Here is a 22,174-nt window from a genome sequence, read left to right as displayed (position 1 = left end):
ATGAGAGTTGCAGCTATGAAAATGAGAGTTAAGAGGATCATCATCCTAAAGACAAAAAGCATATAAATGGGCATCATCTCAAACCATCAAGAAGATTTTAATTGTGTTCCAGCAAAATTCTACAATGTAATGGAATATCCTTATACAAAGATCCGCTAGCAAAAAAGGACCTTGGCACATATGTATAAAAGAATAAAAGAAAAAAATATGAACAAAAGAAATGCTAAGCCCAAAGCTTCTAAAATGTTGCAACAGTTCTACGTGGAATACTCGGATTACACACTCTCAGTTTCATTTCACCGGTGAAATTTCCTCTCGACATGAAGCATCAAACAGCAATGACCGAGGTATACATCATCAAAACAATCGTAAATTCTTAACAGTGAGAACTCCTGACATCCTATTATCTAGTTCTACGAAGTTGTTGAAGCTTGTTTAGTGCCGCTTTCTGCTGCCATAAGTAACCTGTTTTGTATCCCTATTCCTTCTTTGCAACATCCTTAAAGTAAAGGAAATGGCACCTATAGCAGCCATAGCATAAAAGGCTATGTACGGAGCCATGGCCAGACCAGCAAAATAGGAACAGTATCCAGCTATCAGATATAGGAAGTATAGACGAACTTTGAGGATGGGGATCCCCCTGATGGGCAAAAAGAAAGAATTGAACTCTGGCTTTGTGTTGCAGATGCCGTGAAGTATAACGCAGATACAAAGTGTTGAATCCAGAAGCCTTGGGAGAGACTTGCCCATAGCTAGCCTCTGCAATAAAACAAAAAATGAAGGAATGAATAGAATGTAAAAAGCATGAAGGGTGAAGACTGCCAAATAGAAAAAATTAAATAAAATTGCTTCATGTCCATAAGTTGGCACAATCTTATTGGTGGAATTAGGTGTTACATTCTATTTCTTTTACCCCACATGATTTATAAATTAGCCTACACATTAGGAGTAATCTAGTGTTTATTGATTTAGATAATGTACATAAGGTCCAAAGTTTAAACAGTATTGCCACCAATGTACTAAATAATCGTCATACTGATAATGATGATAACGCAGACACAACATATATTTGTTTTAAGATGGTCAGAGATATAGTAATTGGCAATTTTTATTGGTACAAAAGGAGAGGTAAGTAGTAGTTAAGTGGCAGTTTTAGGAGTTGTTAGCATGGTCCAGCTGGCTGCTAGGTTGTTAGATTCTATTACTCGCTGCCTATAAATAGTTAGGTTATAGTTAGTTTAGTTTTATGTGCATTTTCTGTTATAAATTCTGTTAGAAACTGAGAGAATCTCTCCCCCTGAGTTGGTAGTTCCAACTGTGTAGAATCTTCTAGGGAGTGCTAATTGGCAATCCCTGTGCAGCAATAAAGCTTACCCGTTCTGCTAGTGCTAGCTCTATCAACTGGTATTTGAGCTTGAGGATCCTGTTGCTGAATGGTGCAATTGAGATCGAGGAAAAAGGAGACATGATTTTACACTATCAAGTCACGCATGGAGGAGATGTTCCGATCAATGCAGGAGACGCTGCAGTGTTTTGATTCCAGAATGGATTCATTTGAAAATCGCGCACCTAATCGAAACAAGAGCGGTTCACCGGGATCACACCTGGCTGCGGGCTCGTCCCCGGGAAACCGCAACGGGCCAGAGCAATGGCGGAAGCTGGAACTTCCGATCTTCCACGGTGGTTCAGATTGAACGCATAGAGCCATTTTTCTTGCTGCATGCAGTGCCAGAGGAGGAATGGCTCACGATAGCCACCTTTGCGATGGAAAGAAGGGCGTTCACGTGTTTCAGGTGGCGGGAGGCGACGGCGCCGATGCTTCAGTGGCGGTTCCTCAGTGCAGTGCTGCTACGGCATTTTCAACCAGAACGGCTGCAGAGTCTGTATCAAATGCTGCTGAAGCTGAAACAGACAAACTCGGTCTGGGACTATGTCAATCAGTTGGTGCTTCACGCGCAGCCTTTCCGTGGAACCGTGATGGAATTGCTAATGGACCTCTTCCTGAACTGGCTGAAACTGGAAGTGGGTGAAGAATGTAAACTATTTCCATATCAGTCAGTGGATGCGTTGATGGAGCTGGCACAGAAGGTAGAAAACCGCAACGGCTGCCTTGCGAAGAGTATTGAGACGCAGTAAACCACTGGCTTCCAACTTCGTTGTTGCCAATTCAACCGCCACCAAAGCTGTGCACCCTGCTACAATGTCCAATTCTGCAGCAAGCAAGGGTGCAGAGTCGACGACGGATCCCTTACCACAGCGCGGATTGAGACATCTCAGCAACAAGGAGTATAGGGCAAAGCACACCAGGGGGAATGCTTCCTCTGTGATGAACAGTACACTGCAGATCACGTTTGCAAGAATAGGGAGTTCAAGCTTTTGATCATGGAGCCAGACTTTGAAGCTGATTGATTACAGCTTGAGGCAGATCCAGAAACAGGGGAGCAGGAGCAATTGGAACTCAAATTCATGAGCTTGAATGGACATCACAAGTCAATCAAAGCCTGGGTAGAGATAAATGGCCGCCATGTGCACATTCTCATAGATTGTGGAGCTTCAGAAAACTTCACGACACCGGAGATCATCACCGAGTTGGGCTTAAGGATTGACAACACCCCTAAGTTCCAGGTCAAGGTAGCAGACAGCAGCAGTAAAGGGGGACAAGGAAGGCATTTGGGTGTAACTCTCCAATTCAAGGAATTGACGATCAAGGAAGACTTCTTCATTTTCCCAACTGACGAAGCGGAGTTTGTCTCGGGGCTGGCGTGGCTAGATAAGTTGGGAGATGTCATAACAAACTTCAAAAAGTCACGCCTTCGATTTCAGAATGGGGAGAACATGGTTACTTTGTAGGGGGACCCGGAGCTTTGCTATGGAGGCATGCACCTTCAATCTGCAGTTTTGTCCATTCAAGAAAGGGGAGAAGGATTTATGGTCCAGCTGTGGCCCATGACTTTGCAGGCTGCCACTATATCGCAGGTGCTGGAGGTGATACAATCGGTGTTAGCTTCTAATGCTAAGGTGTTTCAGACCTTACCAGGGTTGCCACCGCACCATCGCCATGATCATGCGATTCCACTGAAGGAAGGAGCTTCGGCCCTGAATATAAGACCTTATCATTACCCGCACCATCAGAAATCGGTGATTGAACAAATGGTGAGAGAAATGCTGGCCTCAGGGATAATTCGGCCAAGCTCCAGCCCTTACGCTAGCCCGATATTGTTGGTGAAAAAAAAAGGACAGCAGCTGGAGTTTGTGTCGATTATAGGGCGTTAAATGGTATTACGGTGCCGCATAAATTTCCTATCCCCGTCAATGACGAGCTACTCAATGAATTGGCAGGAGCTGCAGTTTTCTCTAAGTTGGATTTAAAATCCACGTACCACCAAATTTGGATGAGGGATCAAGACATCCACAAGACCGCCTTCCGCACTCATGAGGGCCATTATGAGTTTCTAGTCATGCCCTTTGGCTTGATCAACGCCCCTAGCTCCTTCCAAGCCTTGATGAATGACATTCTTAAGTCTCTATTACGGAAATTCGTCTTGGTCTTTTTCGATGACATCCTCATCTATAGTCATGATATAGTGAGCCATGCCCTTCACCTCCAACAAGTTTTCCAGATCTTATTGGAGAACCAGCTGGTGTTGAATGAGAAGAAATGCACATTCGCGGTGAGCTTAGTGGAATACTTGGGTCACATTGTCTCGGCGCAAGGGGTTTCGGCTGATCCTAACAAAACCACAGCAATGCTCGAGTGGCCGGTGCCTACAGACCAGCAGGCTTTATGGGGATTCCTGGGCCTTACCAGATATTATAGGCATTTTGTGCAAGGATATAGGGTCGTTGACAGAGTTGACAAAGCGAAATGCATTTGAATGGAATGACAAGGCCCAAGAAGCTTTTGAGAGATTGAAGAAGCTGATGGCAGACCTACCGACCTAGCAGTTCCAGATTTCAATCAAGACTGTGTTTGTGTTGGAAACAAATGCATTGAGTGAGAGGTTGGGTGCAGTGCTGTCCCAGCAGGGCAGACCAATAGCATTCAGCCAAGCACTATCTCCAAGGGCCCGGCAAAAATCTGCATATGAAAGGGAGTTGATGGCCATTGTCTTTGCTGTCCAAAAGTGGCGGCATTACTTGTTGGGTCGCATTTTATTGTTCTCACAGATCAGCAAAGTCTGAAATTCCTCACAAACCAGCAACTCATGGACCCAGCTTATTTGAAATGGACTACTAAATTATTAGGCTTGGATTCTGAGATCTGGTACTGGCCAAGCCTTGAGAATAAAAGGCGGCAGATGCATTGTCACGACAAATGATGTCAAGGGCAATCTCGGTAGTGCATATGAACTGGGAAACGGTGGAGGAGGATGTGGCTCACGTCCAAGAGCTGCAAAAGATTGGGGTCGCCTTGCAGCAGGGTTTGGATGACTATCCGGGGTATTCCCTACATAAGGGTAGGATGTTTTATCAAGGGAGGGCAGTTTGGACTGCAGATTCTTCTCAGATCCCACTTTTGCTGGCTGAGTCCCATTATAGTGGGGTAGGAGGACATTCAGGCTTCTTTCGGACCTGGCGGCTGGCAGCAGCTGTTCATTGGCGCAGCATGAGGCAAAGGATCAGGGATTATGTTGCTGGTTGCCACACTTGCCAGCAAAACAAGTATGCCGCTATGAAACCGGCGGGGCTGTTGCAGCCCCTCCCAGTTCCCGAGAGAGTTTGGGAGATGTTAAAATGGATTTGTGGTGGGATTGCCAAAATCCAAAGGCATGGACACTATCCTGGTAGTGGTCAATCAGTTAACTAAATACGCTCACTTCATCCGCCTAGCTCATCCATTTTCAGCCAAGGAGTGGCACTAGCCTTTATTAAGGAGGTGGTTAAACTACACGGGTTTCCCAAGTCGATCATATCGGATAGGGATAGGGTGTTCATGAGTAAGTTTTGGTCCGAACTATTCCAAGCCACATGGACAAATTGAAGTACAGCACGCCATTTCATCCTCAAACCGATGGCCAAACCAAAGTGTTGAATCGCTGTTTGGAGACTTATTTGCGGTGCATCGAAGGAATGTGGAGTTCAAGCTTGGGCGAGTGGGTTTATTTGAAAGTGCAACCTTATTGGATGCAGACACTAGCACGGAGGGTCAATGAAAAGCTGAGCCCTCGTTACTATGGGCCGTTTGAAGTGATTGAGAAGATAGGGGAGGTGGCATACAGGTTAGCCATGCCTCCAGGGTGCAGACTTCACCTGGTCTTCCACATTAGCAAGTTGAAAAAGGCCGTCCCACCGCAGCAGCAGGTGCAGAGGCTTCCACCAGGGCTGGCTGAGGATGGTGAGCTGGTGATGAGTCCTTCTCAGATCGTGGCGTCACGTACCACAGAGGACGGGGATTTGGAGAATTTGGTGCGTTAGGTGGGCCTCTCTCATTGTGCGGACAGCTAGGAGCGAGCGGCAACATTGCGGGCTACCTTTCCGGAGTTCCACCTTGAGAACAAGGTGGTTGTCCAAGGGGGGCGTATTGATAGAGAGACGCCTACTACTAACAGGTTTGGGATGTGTTACAAAAGAAGAGGTAAGTAGTAGTTAAGTGGCAGTTTTAGGAGTTGTTAGCATGGTCCAGCTGGCTAGGTTGTTAGACTCTATTACTCACTACCTATAAATAGTTAGGTTATAGTTAATTTAGTTTTATGTGCATTTTCTGTTACGGATTCTGTTAGAAACTGGAGAGAATCCCTCTCCAAGTTGGTAGTTCCAACTGTGTAGAATCTTCTAGGGAGTGCTAATTGGCAATTCCTATGCAGCAATAAAGCTTACCCGTTCTGCTAGTGCTGGTTCTATCACATTGCTTTGACTTCTTTAACATACATATATTTTTAGAATATATTATTTGACAAAACAAAGGACAGAAATGCATTATTCAAATTATACCAACTTTTTTGCACTTGATCTACCTAGTAAAAGCTTTTAATTCAAAGGATTGACTAGAAAACTTTAATACTTTATTAAATTCGTTTTGGCTGCATGTGTATGTTCATGGACAAGAATGGAGCAAGTAAATAGATGGGAGTCTAATACTTCTATCCAAGCTAATCACTCTGCCTCTAAAAACTTCTTTCTCAAGGTTATACTACCTTTAAACCCTTGTTTCCCTTTAAGTTGGGTAATAACCTGGATTAAAACTTTTGGGAGTAACATTTGTAAGCTGGCTCCTCTTTTAATTTAGCCTTTTCTTATCACCTAATACATAACTCTCAAAATTTTAAATAGTTGTTAATTACTAAATTTGGCTATGAAAAATAAACAAGTGGTATGTTTTCCAAATTAAAGTGCAAAAGAATGCTACTTTTAATCTAGTTGTTCATCAGAAAAAAGTTTATTTATATCAATACCTGGAACCAAGCCACCATGGAGGGGGCAAACATCATCGTTGCAACAAAATGCAACAACAACAACCCATGGCGATGGTGGAATGCATCTAACTGGGTGTCACTAAAACTTTTTGATGAATCCGGACTATTGGAAGAGTCATTTTCTGAAGGGAATGTCCGATCAAAACTACCATCGAATTTGAACCTCGGCCGTTCAGACCCATTGTGGACTTGAGACAAAGAATCCAAAGTTCCATTGTTTTGTTCATGGTTACGGCAAGAAGCCATGAGGAAGCTGCACATATGTAAAGAAATTTTGAGGGTCACAATAGCTGACAAATACAACAAAATAAATGAAGCCATCCAGATTATTGACAAAAGAACAGTGCATTATGAAGAGAGGAGGGTACAAAATACAGGATAAGAATCCCTCCAATAGTAGTATGAAAACAATACAGAAAAACAAAAAACAGCTATCTATAAAGCATAGCTTTCCAATCTCTCAAAATGTTTGAGAGTGCATGTCCTCAGTAAAAGATCATGAGCTTTACACCATATGTATGCCAAAAGTCAAGTTATAACCCATAAAGCTTGTTTGTCCAAAAGTTTGTCAATGAAAAAATGTGTGCATTACGCTCTAACCAAATACATGAAATGGTGGTGTAAGCCATCCAAGGATACTTCAAAAATACAATAACTACCATTCAAAATTCCTCATTATTTCACTTCTTCCCAAAACATTCAAGCTCACAAATCTAATTTTCCAATTAACTAAAACTGAATAAATCTCAATTTCTTCACCTGCCTGGTAATCATTTTTTTTTAGGCAAACAATTTTGATTTCCCTAATATTGCATCCAGGAAATATCACCCTCCATCATACAATAATATTACCATATATATTGTTCTTGTTATTTAATTCCCCTTATAACTTATAATAGACCAGAGGTATGACATAGATAACCTATAAAATTACTTGAGCAGCCCTCATTCGGTCCTTCAAACTCCACATTAAATATTGGGCATGGCAGAAGTGGTTAAATGGTCAAGTAATGTTGACGATGAAATTGATGTTTATTTGACAGTTTATGGCAACTCTGAAATGATCAAAAGTAATTTACCAGTAGCCACAACAAAGAAATGCAGTTTAATGTATATACCTGCATAGCGCGTTGTGGCAGAAGAAAAAATGAGAGCACAGAAGGATTAGTAGACCAAATGCTGGATGAACCAAGCATGCAAAGATCATTGCAGCAAGCACCGTTACAAGTACTGGATTTGCTCTCAAAACTCTGACCCCCTGTGTAATATATGTTAGAAACACTGTATGGTCAATTGTTGATATCGAACTGAATGAAAATAAACAGTATGATGCAGTAAGGGAGTGAAAACTACTGATAAGAACCATGTTTCTACTACCCTCCACCACTTCCCATTCTACTTATCCTTTTCCCCAAAAAGTTAAACACACCACCACCTTATAATTTTTATATAAATAAACCTGTCCAACAAAATGCTGATAAGAAACCCAACTGACATGTATGAGATATAAATCACATGCACATGAGGTCATACTTTACCTTTAGAGAAAAGAAACTAGATGACAGATTGACAAACCAACGAAGAAAAATAAAACCATTTTGTTCCCACATTTGCCACCTGAAAAATAGTTATACATATCATTTATCATTTAAATAGTTACACAAGCATGATTAGGAGTTCTTATGATTGAAAAGTGAACTTTTAAGACACTATTGCTAGAGAGAGAAAAAAAAGGGAACAAATCTATATATTCATTACAAACATGATTCAGCAACGCAGCTTGACATTAAGATAAAGTCTATCCAATTAATATTGCAAGACTTATATCTGTAGTATAACAAAGGGAAGAAACAATTAGTCTACTAACCTTGTCTTGATGAAGATGTGTGTCACAGCAGCCACAAAGAATACCAAGTGAGATATCAAGGCCAGAATTGCTACAAACCCATTTGCGAAGATATAACAAATTAGGGAGATGCCAATGAAGCTAGCAAATGGGGGAAATGGCCGAGACAGCAGCACGGAAAGGAAAAAGGATAAGAAAATGGGTAGAATGGCTAGGGGAAACAAATGTGATAAAAGTGTTAAATTGGATTGCAGAGCTGTTAACATTGTTGGTATCCGTAGACCAGCATCCCATAAACATGCTTGCCGCATTAGAGCAAAGAAAATAACAGCAATAGAGAAACCAACTATCTGCATGAAAATAAAAATCCCAATGAACAAAATATGCTAGCAACAAATATATAAGAGGGAGGGGAGAAAGAATGAAGCAAGCAAATATCAGGTCAGCCCCATATGCATGAAGTCAATACAAGCACCTAAAGATTGGCAATGGAAATATAAGCATGTATAGAAAGTTATCCAGATATTGATGTAAGAATTAATAAATATAATGCAGATTATAAGTAATCATAAAAATTAGGCACGAGAAATTTACTACCTTTGGACAATACTGCAGCAGAAGCCTACTCGCAGCGGCACTAACGGATATTGAAATGCTACTTTTATAAGAACAATGTGGGTCAACCTAAAGAATAATGAAATTAAACATTAACTTCCGAAACCTGAGAAAACATCAACAGTTCACAAATCTGTGATACATGACAAATAACTCTGCTTTCTTTTTGTTCATGAATTAAAGGCAAAAAATAGTTTCATTCAGGTATTTCATGATTTATACCAATAGAAGAACTACAGTTTTCTCTGAATGCTGAGTTGAACTCCAAAGAGCAGGTGTGGAATCCACAAAAATTGTCTTCGTATTCAAGTTTGGATATATGCTAAGACCAGCTGTATCATCCCAAGCAAGTGCAACAGGTGGGAAGCAGCGCAATTTACAGAGATCTGAAACATTAGACTATAATTACCTCAGCTGACAGGAAATAATAACATCACACAAAAAAATAAATAAATAAAATAAACATGCAAACATTTATTTATATATTTTTATCAAAGTAACTAACAAATAATGAAACATCCATAAACGCATGAAACTATCAGCAGAAATGAAAAGCCAAGTTCAAGTTAGCAGAACAAGAATCAGTAACAGGACCTTGCTATATTCAGAACCAATGCTTGAATGTACGTCTTGAGACACAGTTTATCAGGAGGATCTATAGAAAATTGGAAGCATTGTTATCTTTTTTTTTTAAGTTTTCTAGCACATTGTTTATATTTATTGAGATCAAGATAAAATATCGTGGTGGTAGGACACAAGTGTGCAAGTGAAGGTGAAGATAAAAAGAGAATGTTTAAAGAGCCATCTGTGCAAAAATGTGGAAAATCGGGAAAAGTATATAATGGCTAAGATGGAGAAAAAAGTGATGGAAAGCGAAGCAAGAACTAGAGCTTATATGGGTGTATCAATCTTTGGGTGCAAAGAAGGGAAAAGAGGCAATGGACCACATTAAGCGCATTAAAAACAAGGAGGTGAGATTTTGGTTGTAGAAGAGAGCAATATTGAAAGATGGAAGAACTATATCATAAATCATTCAACAAGGGCCATGATACTCTTTCGTGTTAGGATCGGCTAAAAATGAGGAAGGAGAACCAAAACTTTAATTATTATCGAAGAATTCGAGAGTCTGAAGTTTTTGAGGCCCTAAAATAGACGAAGAATAGTAGAGCAACGGTTTCGGACAATATACAGTTTAGGAAGAAAAGGCTGACCAAGCTTTTTAATGAAATTTTAAGGTTTTTAGGAAGAAAAGGCTGACCAAGCTTTTTAATGAAATTTTAAGTTCTAAGAAAATGGCAAACGAATGGAGCAAGAGCACCATGATTCCTATCTATAAAAACAAGGGAGATATACATAATTGTAGAAACTGCAAGGGATCAAGCTCATGAATCATATCATAAAGTTACCTAAAACATAAACTCTAAATACTAACCCTTAAAATCATACCAAGGAAGATATATAGTCATTCACAATGGGGGTTGAAGCACAACCTAATATTCATCACAATTAGCCATGTGGCAAACAAGATGCCAACAATAGCTGTTGCAATGACTAAAGCCAAGCTTTAAAACTCACATGGGTATTACATTCCCATTATTCAAATTGAAACAAAAAAGGGTTACAACCCCAAGAAACAAAACCAAAAGTTGCACGGAGGTGGACCCAGTTTTATCTTGCACATTCAAAATAGCAGGGAAGTTGCAAAGGACTGGCCAAAAAAATTTCTTGGGCCAAATCAAGGAAAACATTCTCTCAAGCATTGATTAAAAGGACGTGGAAAACATTGCATGATCCCTATTGACAGACCAAGTAAATTTAGCATTAGAAGGAGTTCTTTTTAACCCAAAATTCTGAACGAAAGCAACACAACCTTGCATTGTCCAGGAATCTCATTGTTATAAATTCTCCCGCCAAAGACCAAGAGGGACCATAGAAACCGCAAATACAGTTTTATTTGAACTAAAGAGCAATATTCATTTTATTTGAACCATAAACAGAAGTTTACTTCCGATTCCCTTTTCCCAAAAAACTGTAATAGAACCCAGAAAGAGAGCCACTTCAAGCATCCACTGTTTTGCAACTGTAGTACCCTGAATCAAAACCATACCTCCTAAAGCTTCAACAGAGGGAAGAAATACATGATTTCTCTTAAATCCAAATCTTCAAAAGATTCCCATTTGGTTACATGAAGCAAAACCATCTCAAGGAAAGCCTTCAAGTAGATTTCCTTTCCTTTCCCCCGCTTTTGTGGATCCCCCACATATCAAATTCCAAATAAGAATCTTCATAATGGAACCAATATCCTTTGTCATGTGACTTATGGTGGGGTATCTTCCCCATTTTCCCCTTCTTCGTATTTGTTTGTCTCTTACCAAACTTATATTCTGCACGAGAACCCTTCATAAAACCCCCAAAAAGATATAAAATGGATCCCCCAACCATATCACGTTCAAATTAAGAATCTCATAATGGAACCAATATGCTTGTATTTAAGAAAACAGCTATTGGGCAATGCAGAAACAGATTCAGAGCATGTTAGATGCCCAAAGCTGACATGATGTAAGTACAAGTAAGAAAACAGATGTGGGTCTGACAACATGATCATGACCTTTACACCAACTAGATGCTAGGTGTTTTACAAAGCATGTTAGACGCCCCATAAGGAAACAGATATTTGGCACTGCAAAAACAGATGTGGGTTTGACTCTGAATTTGCCCCGCAAATAACACACATCAGGGGAGATAGTATTATCTATAGTTCATACAATAATAACACATAACTTCTATAAGCACACAAAAAGAAAACCTCTATGAAGTGACCCCAAACAGATGCAAAGCCCATAGTGAATGAGAATACTTACTAGTGCTTTCAGGGTCTCCAGCTTCCTCCTCTGGAAGTCCAGTATTTTTAATTCCACAACTGACAGCTTTCATAGACAAAGTAACAGGAAGAAGACCCAAGCTGACAGCAAATGATAATTTGACAGCCAAAGGATGTGCTTCCTCCAATAACAGTTCCTGCAAAACATATTGACTATTTTTAACTTTTGAACATACACAACAACAAAAAAGACTTTTACCCACTAGATAGGATCCAATATATGCATAAAAAAAAACAACATTGTGTTGGTGACTTCATCTGTGATTATTGTTGGTCTCCCGCCATAGTCAAACTTCTTCTCTCTCCAATCTACCCAAGCTTCTGCAGGTCTTCCTATGGCCACCCAAAACTCCTAAGGGAATATTCTACCAAATTTTTCCACAATAGGTTCTATCATACTTTCTTTCATATTGCAATCGTTCCTACTGACCTATTCTTATATTGACTAGTGAATCAATTCATACAACAATTTACTAAAACAGCGAACATATTCTCTTGTTGGCTTTTTACCAGTAAACAGCATGTCCCATATAACGACATTAACACCCCATGTGACGTAGTTGTGTGGTAAACATTTTCCCTAAGTTGAAGTTACACTTCTTTGATACAAATAACACCTAAAGCAACTCCTCTATTTCATCAGCCCTACTTGAATCCGCATCCACCCCTCTATTTCCATCATCTTGAACAATGAACACAACAGTGAAACAATGAATTCTCATACGGCATGGATCATATGTTCAACCCTTCCCTTAAACGTATGTGGCATTTTCACCAACATCATCCATATCCTTCCTCCATTTTACCCACCTTGATTGAATTCTGTGATTTTAAAAAACATTAATCATTCATATCTCCCTTTGTTTTCTTATTATTTTTGTAGGATGGATCCAAGATACTAAAACTTCATGCGTTTTGGTAAAATCTCTAGTTTTCACTTAAAAACTAGAATTAATATATCTCTTGCTAAATCTACATTCTATGTGCATGTTAAAAAAACAGCATTTTAGCCTAACAACAATAACAATAACAATAACCATAGTATCAAAAGGTTTATCTCTTTATTTTAAGTTAAATGAATAATGCAGTGGCTTAATGATCCAAAAAGCAAAATATTTGTCTAGTCTTGGTAAAGTACCCATTATTATACTTGTGCACTAATTCTTGTGAGCAAACAGGTAATGGCTTACGAATTTAGGATCTATATCCTACCAAATTCATATTTGGATCAAACCTTACACTTCTGCATAGGGGGAGGTAGTAGGGGTATAAAAACCAAAAACACAACATAAAAACAACTGCCCTTGAAAATAACAACCTTTTGAGAATAGATAGACTGAAGCATAAACCATGCAGATAAATCTTTCTTCCCTTCGTCTGGGTTAAAGAACTGCCCAACTGCCATGGATACTGCCGGTGGTGGCCTTCCTGAAACAGACTGAGCACTGAATTTTATTATACATACGTGCAAAATAAAATTAAAAAGTTTTCAACTGTACTAAAGCTTCCACAGGAAATATATGATGATTCAATCATTTGATTGTCTAGAATCGGGAATATATTAAATAGCTCACGAAATTGTGCTGAAAAGGATAAGTAGCATTGAATGATGAAGGTGCTCTATCTATCCAAACAATAAGCATCTTTCTTCTTTTGCATGTAAGGTAATCAAATCCCTCAAATGAATATGGGCTTCCTCAATAAAGTTTGAAAACAAACCAGAAAAAAAAAATCTCTTCAAGATAGACCAAAATGGCCTTGGGTAGAAATTAATTTAAAAATAAATATAATAAAATAACAAAATTCAGTAAACCTCACATATGCATATGCGTTTATTAATCTTTAAAATCACTTCATCCACAAATTGAAAATGTACCGGACGAGGTGCAACTGAGATGGTAAGAAATTTGAAATCACGCATGTCTTCTGGTCCCAACCAAAACACAGCAGATGGAGGGGCTTGCTCGGTCTGACTGCCAGGCTCAAGCTGTAAAAGTATCACATATTCAAAATTATTACCATATCAAATTTATTAACTTTCTACTTCAGACTCTCATATTTTTAAGGTCATTTATAAACACTAGTGAAGTGCCTATTAGTTCATTCTTTTATTTAATAATAATAACAAATGTGAAATTAGTCAAGACTGAAGAACTTTACACTCTAATTTAGAAGTCTTGGGTTCAAGTCTTAGAAATAGCAAAATGTTTTCATTTTGGGATACATATGATGAAAGACATTTCAGGAAAAAAATTTTGTGCACCAAATCCTTCCTAATTAATTCCCATTATATACACTAGACTAGATAAGTAGATATATCAAACAAGAGGGAAGAAATCATTCAGACTAGGCAAAATATACCTGTCGTGGTGCTGGACCTGAAGGAATACGCATCATCATTGATGTTACTTCAACCACCCTATCATTGAGAGGCAAATCTGGGGAAGATTTTCCCTTTTCTGGCCACAAATGAATTCTAATTCCAGAACATGGTTCAAGATTGGTCACAAACACAAAATGGCTTTTTCCATTTGACCCCTACACATCCAGATTTAATGGTTGAGCTAGTGCGCCATGAAATAAGTATGAATGTAATTGTAAAGCAAACTGTAACCATGAGTACTTATTACAGGAGCGAGGGAAATTATTAAGAAATGATAGCACAGAATTTATACACAAATTAACAACTAATTGAAAATAATATTAATTGATCAGGAAGTTGAGTGGCTTATCAAATGTCATTTGATTATATATTGAGATCTCCCGTAAGCATAGGCAACTTACAGAAACAATTATATATTATTACTTATTTTTAGAAACACAAAATAAAAAGCAAAATATATAATGGAGAAGAATAAAGGATATGAAGGAAATCTTAATAATTTAAGTGTCCTTACATATTCCTACATAATATGGTAAACTAAGAAAAACACCCGGAGATTTATAATGATTTTTAAAGGTGGCAAGGATGGGGCAAGGGTTAAACTTATACAGTCCTCAGTCCATTTGGTTGCAGTGAAAATCTTGGATCTTTAAATGTGTCTCTTCTTCCTGTATTTGTTGTTATTATGAGATGAATACAAAGCTTCAATGGAATTGCAACAACATCTAATATGCAGAGAGACTGCCTGCATTGTTGAGTTTCTCATGTTACCCCGTATCTTACATTTCTGTTATCTAGAAATCCTTAGTTGTACCTTCTCTTTTTATGTCTATTGTTGAGATTCTAGCAATTGTATTAAACAAAACTAGAAATAAAATGCAAATACCAATTTTTGTATGTCCAACCACCGTCTTCGACCATCCATTGCTAATACAGTTACAACATTTGTCTGAATGTATAGGTCTCTATCAAGGCCCTCTTCGTTCCAATGAATATTGGCGGGGCACGAAACCGATCTATGTACTAGAGATCCTGCATGATATATAATTTAAATATAAATCTTTACACAGAATGTGTAGGTGTGTATAAGACAAACTAGCATGTCAAAATTTGACATGAAGAAATTCAGAGAAACCTTACATAGAAACCAGCCAGTGCAATGGATTTGATATCCAATTCAATGTTCCAAAATGTTTATTCACAATGTCCTTAAATAATTATGAGAAAACCAGAATGGTAAACATTCATAAGAATAATAACAATACAAACCAAGCTGATTTGAATAGAATAAAGGGCAGGAAATCATGTAATACTATCTTCACCACCTAATACTAATGGATAAAGTATAGTTTATAAGTTTAACTCTATGCATGCTTTGAAGTAGCCAGCCATATATGCATATAATTGTACCAAAATCATTATGAGATTATAGAAACCTTGTCTGTAACACATTCTATAAGTAACATAAAAGAATCCAAAAAATATTAAAAATAAGAAAGTTTATGTGATAATAAATTAATAAAATTAGAAATTCAGCACATAATACCAGTAGCATCTTGTGTGTTCTGGCCAGGAACATGCATTGACTGTTTAGAAGAGGGCAACTGCATCATCCTATTGAAATTATCTGATATTCCACTACGCAGCATTCTTGCAAACACTGCTAGCCTCTTTTGAGTATCAGGAAAAGGTTGGCCTGTTCTCGAGTCTATCAGACTAAGAAGTGTGTGTGAGACCTGGATATGAATGTAAATGATGAGAACCACAGAAAAGGAGATTGATTGCGTTCTAAACATGGCCGGAGTTGGGGGGCGGGGGGAGGATTACTCACTTGGACAACCATTTGATTACACCATAAAATAGCCTGATGTTCCATGGACAACCACACATTTTTCATGGCAGTACTACTGATCATGAAGCCATGTGTTGGGGGTACAATATTATCAAGCAATGCTAATTGTGACCGTACCTAAAACAAAGAAAGAAATAAGGCCACTATGCTAATGTTGATATTTTGCAATTATATAAACATTGAAATTGTTGAAATATGATTATGGAGGCAATAAAAAAAAAAGGAAATACATTTGCTGTATAATAAACATCAGTTTCAACTAGAAGTTATATTGCATGATGCTGCCAAAAAAAAAAAATACAAAAACACCTAACCCATGGTAGAAAACATATCATGCATATACTTCAATGAAAAGTTAACAAACTTTATTCTAGAAATTAAACAAGATGGACATTTTAGTAATAGTATTGCACAAAAAGGGACTATCTATGCACAATCAAGTCAACTGCCAACATTTAAGAACTGTACAGAAAAAGAAAAAAAAGAATTGCGCAACATGCAGATAATTAAGGCATCCCTTCTCTTAAATCCCATTGGTGATAAATATAATGTATACAAGGGAAGATTAAAAAACAATAACAATACCTGGTAATCATTATATGCACCAGAAATAGATACAACAACGACATGAGAGAGTGCAGGACCAGAGACATAACGCCCAGTGTTAGTCCTCTGAACTTTATATCCCTCTCTCCATTCAGAATTTACACGTGCAAAATAATGACCCAAGGAAGGCTGCAATGGCACAGGTGGTGATCTGAATAGAATACATTTGCCGTCAAACATTTAAGCAGGGGATACAAACAAAACAATCAGCCAAAACCATATAGGAAGGGAAGGGAGAAAGGAACCTACTTATGAGGGGATGCCATTGTAAGAACAGTTTCAACTGCTGATTTCCTAAGGCGAGGGTGGATAACAGCAGCTCTAGCAACAACACCACCCATAGAATGACCAACTAATATCACACTATTTGGCAAACTCCCAGAAACTGGAGTACCTTCTCTTATTCGAGCATCATAAGACACTTTATACTGATCTAAAATCTACAAAGAAGGCCAAATTATAATAATTGAACAGAGAAACATTTTAAAATTTTTACAGCCTAAATAAAGTAAAGCCAGATAGCCAGCTAGGTACAGAATCAGGGGAAAGAAACAAGGGTATATAGTTAAGCAAATTATGCCTAACTTCAAAGCTGAACTCCATGACACCAGAGAAGCATGATGTTCAAGGCGTCAACAAAGCATGGGCAATTTATTTCTTCCGGAAGGATAGTGTAAAACTCTTTCTCCAAGACGGAGTAAAAGTAGAATAAGTAAATAAGGCTTACTTACATTTCCACACAGGAACAATAATGAAAAGTTTTGTCTACTAGAGCATACCTGAGACTAAAACCATACTAAAAATCACCTAACGACTAGGATTTTTGGGAAATAAATAAAAAGAAACACTTTTTTTGTTCATGGAGATTGCTTATCATGACATGGATAGGCTAAGTGCAAAATAATAAAACAAGGTTAATTCAACAGTCAACACAATCTCAACATTACAAAAATGCAACCTCATAATAGTTATCCTATAATCATTTGCGTCTTGCGGAGATAATACCTTGTGAATAGCATACACAACATATTCAGTGTGCTCTTCAAGAATCGCACCATCCATTGCAGAATGTTCTCCTTCAAGATCAACAGAAAACCAGTCTAGCCTGCTAGTATACTGGCTGGGTAACCGAAAGCCAGATATATTTTTGTCTGAACCTCCTTCTTTGGGGCTTAGAGAAGCTTCTTGGTAAAATGTACGCTCCAGGGGACCACTCTGATATGCCCTATCAGATTCTGCAGCCACAGACCGCACCTGTTATGTGGACAAAAGCAGAGAAATATATTAATGGAAAGACAAAACTCTGAACAGCAAAGACGCTAGAAATAATAATAATAATAAATTCAGAAACAGTTGAATTGGAAACCATAAGTAAAGTTAGGCTAATAAACTGCATTGGCAATAGCTAATTTCTCCATTTTCAGACTTATTTTTTATAAAATCCCCTTCTATTTTGGCTGTTCAATTTTTGCTAAACAAAATGAAGGCACATCCCCCCCCCCCCCCCCTTTTCCCTTTTCTCCCCATAGAAGCTCTTTATCAGATAATAGATACAAAACCCTCTAAGAAAGAATTGAAAGCCAAGTAAGTAAACCTAAGTTCAATTAAAAGACCTTCGGGAGTTTGAACCAAGTAAGTACACCTCAGGCATTGGAAATAACTAGCTAGACATGTTCTTTTCAACTTGTCATCATAATATCTAACAAGTGCTCTCCAATTAACTTTTAACAACTAAACCAACATACTCACAAAGAAAAAACTTTTCACCTCAAATTTCTAAGCACAAAATCTTTGGTCTTTAAAGTGGAACAAACTTACCAAAAATGCATTCCCAGTTTTCCATATTTATTACTCATGATCATGAATTAGCTAACCCCACCTAGTGGGATAAGGCTTTGTTGTTGTTATTTATTACTCATGATCATGAATACCAAGCAGTGCAATATCTTAAACGACATGTAAAATTAGCTGGACCAGGAATCACCTTCCCTGTTCCATTTTCTCTCACTGCAGTTTAGCTATAATGTGAATGGTAAAATTGGAAAGTTAGCCATAAATACTCCATGATATGTGAAAATGCCAAACATGGAAAAAAAAAAACAAAATAGAGTTCAAAATGAAACAGATGAAGTATTAATTAACAACCAGAGAAGCCAAACACCAAGTTACAAATAGACTCGTAACACGAAGGAAAGAGGACCTTGCCTGTTTGTAGCTACCACCGTTGCCCGGGATAAAAAGCACTGGCACACCACTAAGCTTCTTGAGATGATCCTTATAATCAATCTTCTTCCACCCCTCATGATACAGGTACAATGCATACTTCACCGGCGAACCACTTTCAGACGAGGTAATAGGAATGTACGTAGGATACATGTAAGTCATAACACATCCATTTGGAACGGGATTCAGCAATGAATACAAAACCCCGAGAGAAACCCCTAAAAACAAAGTAATCAAAATTCCAATCTTAATCTTGCTTCCAATACCCCGCATTGCACCACAAAAGATCACTGGCCGCAAAATCTTAACTAGCTGTTGAGCAGTGTTTTGTTCCCTCTTTTGTTCAACTCCGCAAATTGCAAGCTCCAAAAAGAAGCATAACCGTTCACTCCTTTTAGTCTTAAAAAAGCAAGAGCCTGGCTGAAGAAAAAAACAAGAGAGTATATTCAAGTTAAAATTAAAAATAAAAGAAGAAACAAACGTAAACTAAATAAATTAGCAAGCATAATAAACACGAGCTAAAAATAGAAAGCTCAACCGTTTATACCAGATCGCGAGCCTTATCACTAGTTTCAGCTTAAGATCCAAAACGAAACAGATTCAGTCGCTTTTCTTTCTAGCATTCATTCATTACTTACCAGATCAAGTTCACTTAGTAAAATGAAAAAGGAAAATCTACAGAAAGAAAAATCTACGATTCCACACAGAACTCAAAGAAAAAAAAGTAAAGAAACAATTCGAAGCAAGGAAAAGGCAGAGAAAAGTTCAAAGTGGCTGTATAGATCTGAAGGAAGATAAACAGATGGAGGGAAAGCTGAAGAGAGGAAAAGAAAGAAAGAGAGAAAGCATTACCGAATGGGTGAAGTTAAACGAGAGAAGGTGTAATTGAAATTATAACTCTTTTATATATATGCTCAGGGTTTTTCTTTCTATTCTTTTTTTTTTTTTTGTGCTTTTAAGACTTGTTTTTAAGGTGTCGCCTGGTTGAGCGAAGAGAGTGGCAATGGCAATGGGGGAAGAGGTGAAGAAAAATAGAAAATAGTTAGATTGCTACTTTAATAATAAACAGCATGGTCATGGACTCATGGTGCGTAATAAGAGTAATGAAAGGGAAGTTAACGGTTCCGTCGGGTAGTTCAAGCTATTGGAATAATCATTATTGGGTAAACACTTTACACTAATTAAGTAAATTATAGACAACGGGCTTATTAAATGCACCGGATCCAAGTATTCACATCTTGTGGTAACGGCTGATGGTGGCGTCCGTGTATCCCACATTCCCACTGTTTGGGCCATTACAGCGTAAAAACAAAACAAATGATGGTAAATAATAATAAATTGGAGAATACCAAATAACAATAACAGAGATATTTAGTAATAAAAAAATTAATTAAAAATAATTATAATTTATCTTATTTAATTTTCATTAATTATCATAATAATTAATAAATATTAATAAAAAAAGTTCTAACTATTTTTTTTATTTCTTTAACATTATCGTTCTAATATATTGATAATCTAAAAAATTTAACATATTTTTAAATTAAATTGATACATCGTTTAAATATCTTTTAAATAGTGAATACGAAAATTAATTGTTTTTACTGATTTCGCAACCCATGATTAATTGTTTGATAAAACTCTTCCCTTAAATTTATTCACGTAATTAAATAATTTAATGATTAAAAAATAATGATCATACTAATTAAATTCTTTTGAGTATATACTTATTTTGGTCCTCAAATAATTTTGGACCAGACACTTTAGTTCTCAACTAAAATTAATTATTCGATTGGTTCTTAACAATTAATTCTGTCAGTCACTTAGGTCCTTGGCTCCGTCAACTCTAACGGAAGACAAAATGGTCTCTGACAACTCTAATAAGGGACAAAATGATCCCTGACAACTCTAACAAAAGACAAAATAATCCCTTACCCCTTTATTCAAAAACGACGTTGTTCTTCCCCAATTTTTATCATATCTTGCATAATCCTAACATTCATACTCTCATTCTTCATTTTCACATTCTTCTTTTCCATCTTTTCCTTCCTCCTCTTTAGCTCCAAGATTAAGCCTTGGTGTAAGTGCCACACGGGTCGCACCTACCTCAACATGTCATGGACTACACACTTCCTAAATCTCTATGACTGGTACATCCACCTTCTTTGCACTTCAGCCACCAGAAGCATGCACTTTCACGTCCTCAATAATATCACCTCCAACTCCGACAACGTCCACGACATCCTCAAGACCAAGTTTCACAACTACCCCAAGGGCACGCCTTTCTCCACTCTCCGGCAAGTAATATAGATTGTTGGACATTAGGACATCATGAGAATATTATCCTTCGACATCATATGCAAATTCTCATTTGAAATAGATACTGAGTGCTTCATTCCTTCTTTCCCAGAGTCCAAGTTAGTAGACAGCTTCGACCTCGCATCCAAGCTATCAGTACAACCAGCAATGTCGCCGTTGCCGCTCATATGGAAACTGAAGCGATTACTGAACATTGGTTCGGAGAAGAAGTTGAAGGAAGTGATCGGAGTGGTAGACAATGTGGTCATGGAGATGATAGCACAGAGGAGGAGGGAGATGGCAACGACGACGACGGGTCTTAACAAATCAGACTTGCTGTATAGATTCATGGGATCCATCGAAGTCGACAAGTAGTTGAGAGACATAGTCATTAGTTTCCTGAGTATGAATTGGTTGAGAACAAGTTGAGAATTTTTTTCTTGTGAACATTGAAGTTGTAGAGTGTGCATTGTGTAGCTTGAAGTTACAGTGTTAGATTATTAGCGTTATGCGAGATATGATAGAAATTGGAAGACAACAGTGTCATTTTCAAACAGAGGAGATAAAGGACTATTTTGTCCCATGTTAGAGCTGTCAGGGACTATTTTGTCCTTCGTTAAAGTTGACGGAGTAAAGGACCTAAGTGACTGACGGAGTTAATTGTTAGGGACCAATTGAGTAATTAATTTTAGTTGGAGACTAAAGTGTCTGGTTTGAAATTCTTTGAGGACCAAAATGGGTATATACTCAATTCTTTTAGTAATCAACTCCAATTAAACTAGTCGAATTAAGTCTCATTTTATTCCCTGAAATTGACGCATTATACTGATGTAGTCATCAAGATTCTAATTACTATAAATTAATCCTCTAAATTTAAAAAAATTACACCACGTTAGTTCCTTTATTATTTTTCGTCACCAGAACAATAATTCCATGAGTAATGTAACTACATTTTGCCAGCTGAAATACAAAAATATAAATTGTTTGACGCTAAATATACCTTAAAACGATGTCATTTATAGCTGAGGAGAAATAAAACATTACTCCTTTTTTCTCA

The 22,174-nt window shown here is 37.8% G+C and overlaps 1 protein-coding gene across 3 annotated transcripts; it reads right to left on the bottom strand.

Annotated features, from left to right (window-relative positions):
• Positions 1-76: 76 nt before the first annotated feature.
• LOC130936854 (uncharacterized) lies at positions 77-19,828 on the bottom strand. 3 transcript variants are annotated; one of them, XM_057867016.1, is made up of 19 exons: positions 19,672-19,828; positions 18,802-19,239; positions 17,602-17,850; positions 16,846-17,036; positions 16,576-16,747; positions 15,970-16,107; positions 15,685-15,874; positions 15,025-15,170; positions 14,117-14,293; positions 13,632-13,742; positions 13,074-13,193; positions 11,736-11,892; positions 9,097-9,260; positions 8,857-8,943; positions 8,281-8,609; positions 7,952-8,030; positions 7,532-7,671; positions 6,393-6,666; positions 77-759 (listed from the first exon to the last, which is right to left on the bottom strand). In XM_057867016.1, the coding sequence occupies exons 2-19, from the start codon at positions 19,090-19,092 to the stop codon at positions 436-438; spliced, it is 3,339 nt and encodes a 1,112-aa protein (XP_057722999.1). In that variant the 5' UTR covers positions 19,093-19,239; positions 19,672-19,828; the 3' UTR covers positions 77-435. The 3 variants fall into 3 exon arrangements, with proteins under 3 accessions (XP_057722999.1, XP_057723000.1, XP_057723001.1); XM_057867017.1 differs by having other exon boundaries at positions 18,802-19,235; XM_057867018.1 differs by lacking the exon at positions 19,672-19,828 and having other exon boundaries at positions 18,797-18,887.
• Positions 19,829-22,174: the final 2,346 nt, after the last annotated feature.

The sequence above is a fragment of the Arachis stenosperma genome, chromosome 6, assembly GCF_014773155.1.
Source record: "Arachis stenosperma cultivar V10309 chromosome 6, arast.V10309.gnm1.PFL2, whole genome shotgun sequence".
Classification (NCBI taxonomy): domain Eukaryota; kingdom Viridiplantae; phylum Streptophyta; class Magnoliopsida; order Fabales; family Fabaceae; genus Arachis; species Arachis stenosperma.
Note: the sequence above shows the minus strand (reverse complement) of the source record. Positions and strands in the feature narration are given on the sequence as shown.

Bases quoted from the DNA above. Each gene is read 5' to 3' on its own strand.
- LOC130936854 (XM_057867016.1), bottom strand. From the start codon at position 19,092: ATGCGGGGTATTGGAAGCAAGATTAAGATTGGAATTTTGATTACTTTG. The intron at 16,108-16,575 runs GTATTGTTATTG...TCTTTGTTTTAG, and splicing joins GTGCATATAATGATTACCAG to GTACGGTCACAATTAGCATT. The intron at 8,944-9,096 runs GTATAAATCATG...ATTATTCTTTAG, and splicing joins AAACTGTAGTTCTTCTATTG to GTTGACCCACATTGTTCTTA.